The sequence below is a fragment of the Meles meles genome, chromosome 12 (assembly GCF_922984935.1).
Source record: "Meles meles chromosome 12, mMelMel3.1 paternal haplotype, whole genome shotgun sequence".
NCBI lineage: Eukaryota > Metazoa > Chordata > Mammalia > Carnivora > Mustelidae > Meles > Meles meles.
The window spans coordinates 12,822,654-12,838,031 of record NC_060077.1 but is presented as its reverse complement, the minus strand read 5'-3'; the positions used below and the strand labels follow the sequence as shown (position 1 = coordinate 12,838,031).

General features: G+C 40.4%; 1 protein-coding gene across 2 annotated transcripts in view; it reads left to right on the top strand.

Moving 5' to 3' along the window:
• The window catches only part of ATP2A2 (ATPase sarcoplasmic/endoplasmic reticulum Ca2+ transporting 2), a 59,045-nt gene that overhangs the window by 22,159 nt on the left and 21,508 nt on the right, over positions 1-15,378 (top strand). For both annotated transcript variants that reach the window (XR_006821032.1, XM_046024660.1), the window contains exons 6-7: positions 12,714-12,794; positions 14,497-14,582. Coding sequence is in view for 1 of the 2 variants with exons in the window: in XM_046024660.1 (XP_045880616.1) it covers positions 12,714-12,794; positions 14,497-14,582 (167 nt within the window). In the remaining variant the exon portion in view is untranslated. The remainder of the gene's footprint in view (positions 1-12,713; positions 12,795-14,496; positions 14,583-15,378) is intronic.

Below are 15,378 nucleotides of genomic sequence, written 5' to 3'. Positions count from 1 at the left end.
GTGTACATAGAGCCTTTTAGTAAATATTTGAGGCTCTGTGGGCCCCAGTCTCTGTAGAAAAATATATATGTACACATATAGATTTTTTAAACCTTTAAAAATGTAAAGATCATTCTTATCTTGTGGGCTCTTTTAAAGTTTTTATTTTTATTTATTTGAGAGAGCATGGGTGTGCACCTACTTGAGCAGGGGGTACTGGGAGAGGGAGAAAATCTCAAGTAGACGTCATGCCAAGCACAGAGCCTGACTTGGGGCTCCATCTGATGACTCTGGGATCATGACCAAGCTGAAATCAAGAGTCAGACCGTTAATTTGCTGAGCCATCCAGGGGCCCCATTGAATACTCTTTTTTTTTTTTTTTTTTTTTAAGATTTTATTTATTTATTTGATAGAGATCACAAGTAGGCAGAGAGGCAGGCAGAGAAGAGAGAGAGGAGGAAGCAGGCTCCCGCTGAGCAGAGAGCCCGATGTGGGGCTGGATCCCAGGACCTTGAGATCATGACCTGAGCCAAAGGCAGAGGCTTTAACCCACTGAGCCACCCAGGCGCCCCCATTGAATGCTCTTTTAAAAACAGATAAAACGCCTTCAAATCTGGCCAGCTGCTTACAGCAGTGTTTCTCTGACTTCATGGGCATGGGGTTTTTGTTACTGTCCAGATTTTGCTTCTGTAGGTCTGGAATAGGGTCTGATTTTTTGGCACTTGTCAGGCTCCCGGGTGGACCACACTTTGGGAAATGGAGCTCTAGTGCAGTAGTCTTTTTTGTTTTTGTTTTTTTTTTAAGATTTTATTTATTTATTTGACAGAGATCATAAATAGGTGGTGGGGTGGGGAAGCAGGCTCCCTGCTGAGCAGAGTCCGACATGGGACTCAGTCCCAGGACCCTGACATGACCTGAGCCAAAGGCAGAGGCTTAACCCATTGAGCCAACCAGGTGCCCCTCTACTGCAATAGTTCTTAATCATTTCTAGATCACAGTCTCTTTGAGAATTGATGAATTCTCTCTCCCCAAAGACACATTAAAATCTTGCATGCAATTTCAGGGTGGGTTCATTTGTCGTTCTTCCTAGAAATTCACGTCAGGATCTAGCTATTTGGTTTTTAAGAGGTACATACTCCATATGATCCAGCAATTCTGTTTCTGGGTATATATCTGAAGGAAAGGAAATCACTATCCCAAAGAAATACCTGTGCCCCCACGTTACTTGGAGTGCTGTTTACAACAGGCAAGACATGGAAACAACCTAAATTCTGTTGATGGATGAATGGGTGAAGAAATGTGTTATATATGTGAAGTGGAATATTACTCAGCCATTAAAAAGGGATGTCACGTCATTTGCAACATGGATGGACCTTCAGGATGTTATGTTAAGTGAAATAAGTCAGAGAAAGGAACATGTTGTGTGATCCCACTTATATGTAGAATCTTAAAAAAAACAACCAAAAACTCTTAGAGATCAGATTCGTGTTTGCTAGGGACATCCAAGAGAGGGAATTGGGTGCAGGTGGCCAGAAGGTACAAAATTCCAGTTATAAGACAGATATTCAGGAGATATAATGTCAAGCATGGTGGACTTTGGTTAACAATACTATATTGTATATTTGAAAGTTGCTAAAAGCTCGTATCACAAGGAAAAAAATTGTAACTATGAGCTGATGGATGTTAACTAATTGTAGTAATCATTTTGCAGTTTATATATATATATCAGATCATTGTTACACACCTTAAGCTTATACAGTATTATATGTTGCTCTCAATAAAACTGGGGAGGGGGAGAAAGAAGTACAATTAAGTGGTGTAATTAAGTTAAATATTGTTAAGCAGTTTACATAGTATTGCTAGAACATTGTTAAATAGGTTTTCCTTGTTTCTAAAATGATAAACATGGGGTGCCTGACTGGCTAAGCTCAGTTGATAGAGACTCCTGATTTTGAGATCATGAGTTTAAGCTCCCACGTTGGGAGTAGTAGACGTTACTTACCACCCCCCCAAAAAAAGAAAAAAAAAACCCAAATGCTCCAAAATGATAACCATGGATCAGAGAAGTAAAAGCAAAAATGTATGACCAAATAAGGTGGGGAGCAGGTTTGCTGTCTTGACTTTTCCCCCATATGGAGTTGTTTTGCGGTGAGAAGAACGGAGCTAGCTGGAGGTGTAGGTCTGAGCCTCTGCGTCCAGATAGTGTAGAAATCATTATCCCAGTTGTTCCTGTAAGTCATAGTTCTGTTTCAGAATCAGAGATGTCAAGTTCTTAATCTTAAGAACTTGTACATAAGCAGAAGAGCAAATAGTCTTACAGAAATCAGTCCAGATGTATTAGAAGCAGAGAGTTTTGAGACCTAGGTCCCTTCATTCGTCAGTCAATGCAGTTAAAACTTTAAGAACCTGGGAAACAAGGAACTCAGGCAGGTCTTCCCTGACCATCAGATCATGATGGACTAGTTGATCTTGAAGCCTCACCTAAATCTCCTGGGGCTGTCATTTCCTGATTTCCTGTAATTACCTCCTCCCTATTCCCCATGACTCAGAGGTAGTCACAGTACCAGTAAGTACCATCTCTATCCATGTCACTCTGATTAAGATTTTGGAAATTAGAAGAAACCGTGTTGTATTGGGAACCCATTTCCTAAGTGTGATACAGAACTTCCAAGAGCACCAAATTTGACTATGTAAAAATGTAAAATAACTTTGATCTTGAAGATAAAAGAATTTTGAAAAATAAAGTATTCCAATGCTCAGAAAATACAAGATTGAGAATGAAGAAATGGCAGGAAATAAATTCGGTGGTAGTATGTTTTGGGGAAAATTTTACTTCTATGAATCTATCCTCCGGAAGTAATCTCAGTATGCAAAGATGTTTAGCATGTAACAGTGTAATAGGAAAAATAAATGCCTAGATGGCCATGAAAATGGTGACTAATTTAGGGGCGCCTGGGTGGCTCAGTGGTTTAAGCCTCTGCCTTCGGCTCAGGTCATGATCTCAGGGTCCTGGGATCAAGCCCCGCATCGGGCTCTCTGCTCAGTGGGGAGCCTGTTTCTCCCTCTCTCTCTGCCTGCCTCTCTGCCTACTTGTGACCTCTCTCTCTGTCAAATAAATAAATAAAATATTTTTTAAAAAAGGTGACTGATTTAGTATGTAGTATGGCTATAAGTGCTGTGACCTTGAGCAAGTTTGCTCTATGTGCCTCACTTTTCATATCTGTAAACTGGGAATGAAGATAATCACACCTTTCTTAGAATTGTGAAGGTTGTTAGTAACCCGTAAAGCCCTTGTGGAAGTGCTTGGTATGTAATAAGCAAGCATTCCCCAAATTTTAGAGGGTGTTAGCACTATGCAGCCATTAAAAAAGCATGAGACAGGTAAGTATATATTAATGTAAAAGGTTTGTGATTTCTATTTCAGTGAAGTTTTAATATGTGTTATCCATAGAGAAATGCCTAGGAGAGAAGATGTTAACAGCTGGTATCTCTTTGGATGAGGGAACTGAGGAACAGGTTTCACCTTTTATTATTATTATTTTTTTTATTTTTTAAAGATTTTATTTATTTATTTGACAGACAGAGATCACAAGTAGGCAGAGAGAGAAGGGGAAGCAGGCTCCCTGCTGAGCAGAGAGCCCGATGCGGGGCTCAATCCCAGGGCCCTAGGATCGTGACCTGAGTCGAAGGCAGAGGCTTTAACCCACTGAGCCACCCAGGCGCCCCCAGGTTTCACCTTTTAAAAGCAGGCTTTGCTTTTGTAGTACTGAGAAAAGTCCTGGTTGATATGCTGGGTGCTCTGCGCTGTAGGCCTGCTTAGTGATGGGCTGCTTCTGCAGCATCTCATGAGTGGTTACCTTACACTTCCAGCCACTGGAAACTTGGCTCTTCGGGACAAGCTATGCCATTTTTAGTCAATTTTGTTATAAAATATTCCTCATTACGAGCTAAAATATAGTCATTTGTTTATGTTAGTTTTCACTTTTTTAGTCACACAGAAGTTTGAGTCTTCCTGCCATGATAGCCTGTGAGGTACATGAAGGAAGGTAAACTCATGGTCCTTTTAGAATCAGAGGGGAGCTTAAACGACTAGCAGCTGGAGCAGCTGCAGCTTGTCTGGTTGAATGAGGCAGTTGTGATTTGAGTGCTAACAGTGTAGTGTATGCTAAAATTTTATTTTTAATAAAAGATTTTATTTATTCATTTGAGAGAGAGAGGCAGAAGGAGAGGGAGAAGCAGATTCCCTGCTGGGCTGGGAGCCCAACACGGGGCTTGATCCCAGGACCTGGAGATCATGACCCGAGCTGAAGGCAGACTCTCAACCATCTAAGCCACCCAGGTGCCCCATGCTAAAATTTTAATTTCCAAGTTAGTTTTAGCTCTTTCAGCTGTTCATGTAATTATTTTCAAACCCTTTACCATCTTGATGGTTTTCTTTGGTGCCCAGACTTAAATGCTATTATGTAAATGGAGTCTGGTTGATATTCTAGACGCTTTTCTACTGTTATAGTCTAAGGACACTTCTTTAGCAACCTTCATTGCCTTACCAGCTAAAACCCTGCTCTTTTTTTTTTTTTTTTAAGATTTTTATTTATTTACTTGACCAAAAGAGATCACAAGTAGGTAGAGAGGCAGGCAGAGAGAGAGAGGGAAGCAGGCCCCCTGCTGAGCCGAGAGCCCGATGTGGGACTCGATCCCAGGACCCCGAGATCATGACCTGAGCTGAAGGCAGCGGCTCAACCCACTGAGCCACCCAGGTGCCCCTAAAGCCCTGCTCTTGCATGTGCTCTTTCCCCTATACCTCCAATCTCTGCTAGTGTACGTGGGGGGTTTTTTGGTGATAGTCTAAATGTAGAATTTCAGTAACAGCAACTGTTGCCTCATTTAGCTCAACCAAGTCTGAGATCTCTTTGGTCCTCTTTTCATTGTTCTTCTCTTTGTGACGTTCTTCAACTTGAGAATCATAAGTCTGTGGTGCTTGTTTATTAAAGGAGATAATGTATGCAAGTACTTCATTTGTTGACAGGTATTTTATTTGGTGCCCACTGTGCACTATCACAGTGCTCGGGGCTAGGAAATGAGCAACCACTGAGTAGGAAGACTTGTTGAGCATGTGTGGTGTGAGAGCTTTGGGAAAGGAAAGGATAGCTCTCTGTGGGTACATCAAAAGGAATAGCAACTTAAAGTTGGAGTCCAGGGAAAGCCTTGCTATGGTGTGGTGGGGGTGAAGGAGAAGAGTGTGTGAAGACTCAGAACTTTGAGGACCTGGAAACCATTGTATTGTGTTAGAGGATGGGAATTGTGGTAAGAAGCAAGCAGGAGCTGGGTCCTGGGAGGTCCTGTAAACCACGGTGAAGATCCTAACTTGATCTCAGTTCTGGGAGGAAGAAGCTATTGAAACATTTTATTTTAAAGATTTTATTTATTTATTTGACAGAGAGAGATAAATCACAAGCAGGCAGAGAGGCAGGCAGAGAGAGAGAGGGGGAAGCAGGCTCCCCACTGAGCAGAGAGCCCGACACGGCACTCGATCCCAGGACCCTGAGATCATGACCTGAGCCGAAGGCAGAGACTTAACCCACTGAGCCACCCAGGCGCCCTTATTGAAACATTTTAAATAAGAGTATTATATTTGCTCTTTGGGGCGCCTGGGGCACCCTTATTGAAACATTTTAAATAAGAGTATTATATTTGCTCTTTGGGGCGCCTGGGGCACCCTTATTGAAACATTTTAAATAAGAGTATTATATTTGCTCTTTGGGGCGCCTGGGTGGCTCAGTGGGTTAAGCCTCTGCCTTCGGCTCAGGTCATGATCTCAGGGTCCTGGGATCGAGTGCCGTGTCGGGCTCTCTGCTCAGTGGGGAGCCTGCTTCCCCCTCTCTCTCTCTGCCTGCCTCTCTGCCTGCTTGTGATTTATCTCTCTCTGTCAAATAAATAAATAAAATCTTTAAAAAAAGGTATTACATTTGCTTTTTTTTTTTTTTTTAACATTTGCATTTTTGAAAGAGGAGTCTTTTCATGGGTAATACTCCCCAAAAAATGGACTGGGAGCAAACTTTGGTGTGTTATAGCAGTTTGTGATATTCGTTCCCAGCTCACTCTGAGGCCTGGAGAAAAGTAGGCAAGTGGGCTTCTCAATGAGGAATTTCATTCACTCTGCCTGACTATAAAAGTCTATGACTCAAATCGGAAACATAATGAAAATGTTTGAGTCATAGTTAAATGTTTCAGTAATTTAGGTTAATTCTATTACAGCTTGCTTTCCCTAGGAGCCATTTAAAATAAAAAACAATAGTGGTATTTAGGAGGTAATTTCTGTCATATATATTTATTCCTTAGAAAAGACTTGAATAGCTGGTAGAATTTGTCACAGTAGATGTTTTTTCCCCACATATAACCAGTTCGTAAAAAGGCCTTGTCTTTAGGGCACCTGGGACACACAGTAGATTAAGTATCCAACTCTTAGTTTCAGCTCATGTCTTAATCTCAGGGTCATGAGATCGAGTCCTGGGTCAGGCTCTGTGCTTGTGTGAAATCTGTTTAAGATTCTCTCTTCCTCTGCCCCTTCATCCCTCCCCTACCCCCAACATGCGTGTGCTCTCTCTATATAAAATAAATATTTTTTAAGGCCTTTTCTAAGTAATGCTGATTTTAACCATCAGTATTCATTCATTTATTCATTTTTAAGTTTATTTAGTTTTTTTTTTTTAAATAATCTCTACAGCCACCAGGGACTTGAACTCATGACCCCATGATCAAGAAGACATGCTGTACCAACTGAGCCAGCCAGGCACCCCCATCAGTATTTATTTTTGACATAATGATGTAACATAGTTTAAGTACCATGGCTTACAAACATTCTTTCCCAGGTTTTAAGATAATGCTTGTGTCCATTTCTAAAATGTGGCAGAGTAATTTCCTTTGACTTTTACTTCCATTCTTGGTGACCTAGCATATTTTGTTCAGAGTGGAAATCCCTATTGTGGTAGCAGGTTAAAGAGTTTATGGACTTACGAGGTCAAGAGCTGAATTTGGAAAGTGTCAGATGTTAAACAAATGGAAGGTGTTTATAATAGAGTTTATTCTTTCATTACACCACCAGAACCCAAGAGATGGGGAAAAATTTTCAGAGGAAAAAATTGCAGAGCATTCCCTTGGCAAGAGTAAGAATTTTCCACTACCACTTGCCCTAAGGGCATTGACATGCCCCATCAGGGAAATATTACTGGGTGCAATCATCTGGAACAGCACTGCCTGCTCCTCACTCACAAAGCCCTCTGTCTGAAATTCATAGAAGCCTGCAGACAAAAGAAAATTATGCCTTAGTTTGAAAAGTCTCCATTGAATCTAATGAATCTTTTCCTTCCTTAGAGTGTGCTTCCTAATAGAGTCAATCCTAAATTGACTCTTACAAAAAACACAAAGCAGAGTCACACTGTAGGTTAAAAGAAGTCTTTCCCTCATTGAAGTTCCTTAGGTAAGACCATTTTTACTTTGAGCTTTAGTTACCTAACTAAAATGAGGACATAGGTTGATCAAGATGATGTGAGGGTGTTTCTAGCTAAGAGAATACTAGAACATAGCAAGGTTTTAAGACCAGTTTGGATTGATGCTTCTTTATGGATTTATGCTGCTTTCTCACAGAGATCAGTTACAAATGGAAACATACATAAAACTTTGAGAGAAAGCAGGCACCTTTGCAAGTGAGCAGTGGAAGGGACAGAGGGAGGGGGAGAGAATCTCAGGCTAACTCGGTGCTGATTGCAGAGCCTGAGATGGGGCTCATCCGACAACTCTGAGATCATGACCTGTGCTGAAATGAAGAGCCAGGATGCTTAATCGAATGAGCCACCCAGGTGCCCCCTAAGACTTAAAGGTAATAAATTTCTCAAGGTGTTCTTCTTGGCCTGGAGCTGGTATACTTGGCACTTGAAAAACAGCACAAAATAAACAGGCTGTTCTGAACAAGCCCTTCATGGGCTCTATAATCCATTATTAGACTTGGTTGTTGTTGTTGTTTCTTGTATATTATTTATTGTGTTTGGAGAACTTTTCAAAAGGTGGATTTCTGGACCCAACCCCAAATGCATTGAACCAGATTCTTGAAGAGCAGGCCCTGAGATTGTATGGTTTATAAACAGCTCCCAGATGATACTTTTCTTTTAACTCTCAAATATTTAATTGCCTCCCAGTTAAGTTGACAAAATTGCTGTTTGTCAGATGGAGGAAAAGTTGAGAAAAGCTTGAGGTCAGTTTTTAAGGGCTTCCCAGGTCATTTGTTCTGCTAGCATTTCACATCTGAATCATTCCTAAATATTTGGCCAACAGTTAAATGTGTATCCATATAATTTCTGTACAGCAAAGAAATTATTTAATATATTTCATATATTTAAAATAGACCTTTGGGGCAGGGGCTCCTGGCTGGCTCAATCAGTAGAGTGTGCAACTCTAGGTGTCAGAGTTGTGAGTTCGATTCCCATATTGGGCATAGACATTGCTTAAAAATAAAATCTTTGGGGGCGCCTGGGTGGCTCAGTGGTTTAAGCCGCTGCCTTCGGCTCGGGTCATGATCTCAGGGTCCTGGGATCGAGTCCCGCATTGGGCTCTCTGCTCCGCAGGGAGCCTGCTTCCCTCTCACTCTCTCTGCCTGCCTCTCTGCCTACTTGTGATCTCTCTCTGTCAAATAAATAAATAAAAATCTTTTAAAAAAAAAATAAATAAAATCTTTGAAAACCTTTAGGGGCACCTGGGTGGCTCAGTTGGTTGAGCAACTGCCTTTAGCCCAGGTCATGATCCTGGAGTCCCAGGATTGAGTCCTGCATCAGGCTCTCTGCTCTGCAGGGAGTCTGTTTCTTCCTCTGATCCCTCTCCCCTCTCATGCTCTCTCTCTCATTCTCTCTCAAGTAAGTAAATAAAATCTTTAAAAAAACAAACGTTAGGAGGAAAGTAGCTGTTTTTTTTTCATAATGCCAGTGGAAGTACAATTTTTAATGCATATATATAGTAATTGATAACTACCTTAAACTAATAGCTAATATGTTGTCTCTGTAACCCAGGAAAGAAATTTAACCTTGGTATTTATTGCCTCAAAGATACATTCTACCTATTTTAAATAATTTGAGCTTCCAGTGAAACAGCAAAATAAATGCCAAGATACTTCTTTTAAGTCTACTTATAGTTTATCCTCAATTTGAATATTATATTGGCTTTAAATGTAGGTATATGAGAGTACATGCTAGGGCTTACATAACAGGATTCAACTTTCAATATAAAATGAAATGTTCTGGGTACCTGGGTGGTTCAGTCACTTAAGCATCTGCCTTCAGCTCAGGTCATGATCCCAGGGTCCTGGGATTGAGCCCCATGTTGGGCTTCCTGCTCACCAGGGAGTCCGCTTCTCCTTCTGCCTCTGCCCCTTCCCCCCTCCAAGTGCACTCTCTCTTTCTCAGATAAATTTTTTTTTAATGAAATGGTTCTTTTTTTTTTAATGAAATGGTTCTTTTTTTTTTTTTTTTTTAATTTGTCAGAGAGAGAGAGAGCACACACAAGCAGGGGGAGCTGGAGGGAGAAGGAGAAGACTCCCGCTGAGCGGAGAGCCCTACAGGGCTTGATCCCAGGACCCTGGGATCATGATCTGAGCTGAAGGCAGACACTTAACTGACCAAGCTACCCAGGCACCCCAAATGTTCTGCTTTTAAAATGCTGGTATATGATCAGTTGTTGGAGTGCAAAAGTGTCTTAGTACTTAAAGATTATTGGGACCTCTGTGCCATATTAGAAATTTTTGGCACCTGTGACAATAAGAAACCTTTTCAAGTAAATTTTCCATTTGAGGTCATAGGTTCATCGTTGAATCTTGTATTCTTTTCGTGTTCAAGATCATACGTGATCAAGTTAATTATGACATCCAGAAATAATACAGTAAAAATTTTTAAATGGTTTCAAATTTTCATCTTGATGGGGCATTTTAGCTGTTGTAGGTCTCTGAAGTTTCATACAGGTTGACTGTAGTAGGAGCAGAATTAGTGAAAGGTTCTCATTTATTCAGTTGGGGAGTATTGCTGTTCATTGCATAAGCATTTCCAGCAGGAATTTCACCTTAACCTAATGTGTCCCTGCAGTGAAATGCAAGGATGAATTTTGCCTCTTGAGATTATACACTCATAGTCTGTTTCTGGGCTGTTTTGTGACCAAATTTCCTAGTTAGGTTACAGGGCTATTTAATGAACTGGAGCTCAAAAAGCAAATCATACTCTTCCTATACTTCAAAGCTCTGAATTGCACAAAAATCAGAGCTAAATAGAGGCTTACCAAATGAATCTACTTGGACAGTATGGCTATTTTGCCAGTTTATATATAACCAGTGACAATTAAAATTCAGTGTGTAATCATGGAAAATGAACATTTGACTTAAAAATATTATATGTAGAGGTGCATGGGTGGCTCAGCCATTTAAGAGTCATCTGACTCTTGATTTTGGCTGAGGTCGTAATCTCAGGGCTCTGTGCTGAGCACGGAGCCTGCTTAAGATTCTCCCTCTGCCTCTCCCCCCCCCCAACTCCCTCTTTAAAAAAACAAAACAAAACTATATGCAGTTCGAGGCAAGACTGTACCTATTCTAATTTTTAGCTCTCCCTAGTATCAAACTTAGAAAACTACCATAGTTCTCTTTCAGAAAGTCAGGGAGAGTTGTTAGACACTTATTTTAATGTCCAGTTGCTTTGGTACTGATATGTATGTGTTCAGTACTGTTTGGATGTCTGCAGTGTGCTAGACACTGTTCTCAAGACCATGTAACGTTGGCTTTATCTGTCCCTGCGTCTGCACTGTGGCATTTACTGTCTGAACTAGAGATATGGACCCTTTAAGAGCTGTTAAAGGACCACTTTGGCCCAGGGAAGGAGACTTAGTTGACTTAAAGATCCTCTTGAGGTGATGCAGGAGGTTTATTCATTTATTTGATAAATCAGATTTCAAAAGGTACAAAGTGAGAAGTCTCCTTCTACTCCATACCCAGTTACAGCATTAAGATTTTGTAATACCTTCTCAAAGGTATTTCCTTTTATGAATGATGCCTCACACTTCTGTTTTTCCCCTTAGTAGTATACAATGTATCTTAGAGGAAATTTTCACTTTGATATGAATGGAGTTTTGTCTTTCTATAGTTAATTTAAAAAACTATGCTGTGACTAAACATATTCTGCTGAGCCTATTTGAAGAACAAATTCCTTGTAGTGGATTATATGGGGTAAAAAGATTGTGCTTGTAGTTTTGATATATATTGTCAAACTGCCCTCCAGAGATTTTGTAACATTTTTTTCTTAGTGCTCAGCAGCCACATATACAGGTGGTCACAAAGTCTAGAAGCTGAGTTGAATTATAAACACTGTTATTTTTACATAGAACATGTAATACATTACATAGAATTGATCTGTCCTTACTAACTGCACTAGCACAGAATTCCATTGATCTCTGCTCAGGCACTTGCCTCTAAGTGATTTAGGACTCTGAACTTTTTTTTCCTCCTATTTACACCAAAATTTCCAGATTTTGTAGTCCCCCTATAATAAGAATCCCTGTTTTTCTTCTTTTCTTCTTCTTCTTTTTTTAAGATTTTATTTGTCTATTTGACAGAGAGAGGGCGAGAGAGGGAACATAAGCAGGGGGAGAGGGAGAAGCAGGCATCCTGCTGAGCAGGGAGCCTGATGAGGGCTCGATCCCAGGACCCTGGGATCATGACCCGAGCTGAAGGCAGACAGATGCTTAACAACTGAGCTACCAGGCGCCCCAAGAATCCCCCATTTCTTTTTTTCTTTTTTTAAGATTTTATTTTTTTTTATTTTTTATTTTTTTTTTTTTCTTTTTTACAGATTGAGAGAGAGGGAGAGAGAGAGATTACAAGTAGGCAGAGCAGCAGCCAGAGAGGGGAGGAAGCAGGCTCCCTGCCAAGCAGAGAGCCCGATACGGGGCTCGATCCCAGGACCCTGAGATCATGACCTGAGCTGAAGGCAGAGGCCTAACCCACTGAGCCACCCAGGCGCCCCTCTTTTTTTAAGATTTTAAAAATTTATTTGACAAAGAGAGAGAGCGAGAGAGGGGACACAAGCGGGGGGAGTGGGAGAGGCAGAACTAGGCTTCCCGCTGAGCAGGGAGCCTGATGCAGAGCTCAGTCCCAGGACGCTGGAATCATAACCTGAGCTAAAGGCAGACACCTAACAACCGAGCCACTAAGGCACTCCCAAGAATCCCTGTTTCTATACATCTTTGTAAACTTGGCACATTTTCTCAACTCATTTGTCAGTTGTTTTAAATTGATGTCTTTGTAATTTTATTTCTCATTCCTGTTATGAGTGAAATTTATTGAGCATCTTCTAGCCGTTTGTTACCTACTCAGGATATTTTATCTCTTCGATGGGATATACCATGGCATATACAACTTGATCCCCCTCACCATGTCATGTGTGTGTGTAAGTGTGTAAATAATATGTCGTTAGAGGTTTCCCCAAGCATTCTCTTCCTTCCTGTGTAATTCAAATCCAGTATTTATCTGCCAAGGGTTTTTATAGTCCTAAGAAGAAGTTGATTATCTTGCTTAATTTAACAGATTTTTATGTATTTGTGCTGTGTACAGACTATGTATTTTCTTTAAGATGTGTTTTATTTAGAGACAGATTCATCTCTATGAAACATGAAAATGCAAAATTGCTTATTTGAGCTTTTTTCTCCCCAATTAGTTGGTGACAAAGTTCCTGCTGATATAAGATTAACTTCCATCAAATCTACTACACTAAGAGTTGACCAGTCTATTCTCACAGGTAAGCATTATACATTGGAAGGTCGCTGAATGTTGAAGTCCTGCTCAGACCCTCAGGCTGAGTGAGTTGGCTCCTGCCCCTCCTGTTCCTTTTTAGGGTTTCATCTTAATCCTCTTCAAGATACTTATTTCTTAATGCTTTAGAAATTAGGCTTGTTTGCCATTGTATCGGGTTTAAAGGTATTTAAAAAGAAACTTGGATTTCATCTTTATAAGACCTTTGTCTTTAATTTTATCAAAAATTAGCTTTCACCAAAAATCTTTTATGTTTTTACTTCCTAAAAAAAGAAGTTACAAATTCCTACATTAGCAGAGGTAATAATCTTAAGGTTGAAGTGTTGTCTGTCTGTTTTATGGAAAATGAATTAATTACTTTATTGTCCTTTTCCCAGGCAGGAGAGAAAGTTTCTGGAGTTACAATTTTTTTCATTGCAGGAATACTAATCTTACATCTAACCTATTTGCAATGATCAAATGTACAATTAACAAAAGTTAGCAATCCCCCTCTCCCCCCAGTGGTGAAATGTTTTACTGCCTAAAGTTTGCATGCTTAGATTTGAGATTGTTTGAACATTTTTCCATTTTTGTTTGATAAAGGCACAGTGTAGGGTGGAGGGTTCTAATTAGCTGGAAGTAAGGTAGTCAGAAGATTAACTTAAACACAATGCTAACCCGAACTAAATAGAGTAATTAGAAAGTCCAGAGGTAATCAAGATTTATCTGATTATCAGTTTTGAAAAGCAGCTGAAGTCCTAGGAGGTAGTACTGTGAGTAATGTGGGCTCTTTTATTGTTTCTCTAAGAATAGCTTGTTACTAAACCTCCTGTTAGCAGCAACAAGCTGCAGGCCGATTTGAGCTGATTAGGTGGTGCGTATATTTTCATAGTATGCCTACAGAAATAATTACATTTTAAAATCTCTCATAAAATTTCTTCAGTGTTTTTTGTTTTGTTTTGTTTTGTTTTTGCTAAATAATCATACTGTGGTCTCAGGCTAGATTGAAGAAGCAGGTTTGTTGGGATATCAAGAATTGAGGTTGGCAACCTGAAATTTAAATGAACAACTGGAGCCGTATTTCTCGTTACTCAGACCTGTCCCAGTTACACATTCCATAAGTGATGTTAAGTAAGGTTGAAGCCAAATTCAACAAGATGTTGTAAAAGTTCGCAGTAGCAGCCCTTTATATACCGTGTGATGTTTTCAGTGCTGATTGTTTTTCAGTTTTGTTTTATTGAAATAGAATGGTCTGATCACTCTCTGCTAGGGCCGGTATTTCTGAAACCGTGTTTTCATTTCCCATGTCTGGCATCGATGAACAAAAATGGGCTTCCCAGTAGATGCTCCTCATTACACCTATAATGTATCTAGTGTGTTCACAAGATCATTGTGTTAAGAATAAGTATATTTTGACCTTTTTATGAAGTATTAGTGTGTGTATGTAAGTTTATAACAAATAAGTATAAATATATGTTCACAGTATTAGAGTATGAAGTTGATTCCTGAAAATAAACTAGATTTGAGTAGTTACTTCAGGAAATACAGGCAGTTAACTGGGGTTCTGTTTCTAAATTTTACTTGTCTTCCTCTTTTGAGCGAATTGGGTCTCTCACCCCCTTTCCTGAGTGTGGGGTAGCGTGAGTGGGGGGCTCAGGGTCTGGGTGTGTGTCACACGGACCTAACCACGCTTCCTGCACCCCCTGCAGGCGAGTCTGTGTCCGTCATCAAGCACACGGACCCCGTCCCAGACCCGCGGGCCGTCAACCAAGATAAGAAGAACATGCTCTTTTCTGTGAGTACTTCGTCACACGCTGTCACCTGGGCACATTCCCAGAATGCAAGATCTGCATGGTTTTAAGTTGGTTTATTCTTAAGTAAACTCTCCACCCAGCATGGGGCTGAACGCAGGACCCCAAGATCGAGAGTCACATGCTCCCCTGACTGAGCCAGCCAGGCTCCCAGGTCAGCTGTTCTAATTGGCAAGTTTTTGAGGGGCCGTCAAGAGATCAGTCACACATCTTTAGATTCTTTATCTATAACCCAGAAAAGTAGATTTGTATGGGCAAGGCTTATCAGCCTATGAAAGATATTTTTTGAATGATATGGACGATAGCTGTATGTAGTTTACAGTGAAAAGGTGTGAGTTTAGAGAGAGCAAATGTGGCCAACCATTTAATAATCGGGGAATATGGATGAAAATTAACAGGGATATTTATTGCACTATTTCAGGTTTTCTGTTAAATTTTTTGAAATAAAAGGTTGAGAAATTTGTATATTTTGCTTGTTTGGTTTTTTTAAATGCTGTTTCAAGTGGTAGGGTTTTGTGGGTGAGCATGGGAGCCTCATCACTCATAGTAAGTAAAGTGCTATAGAATTGCAGTGGAAACAGTGAAGTTGTTATCATGCCAGCACTGGGAGTTAAAATAGGTGGGGGGAGAGTGCTGTACTTGATTTCATTGATTTTTTTTTTTTTTAATGCCAGTGCTTGTGTGGAGATCCTCAAGGTAACCTATGGGGCTGGTTGCCCTAGTTATTGTAGGTAATAAAAGTAGGGGAGGTTGGGCTTTTGGAGCCAGCAGTGGAGAGTG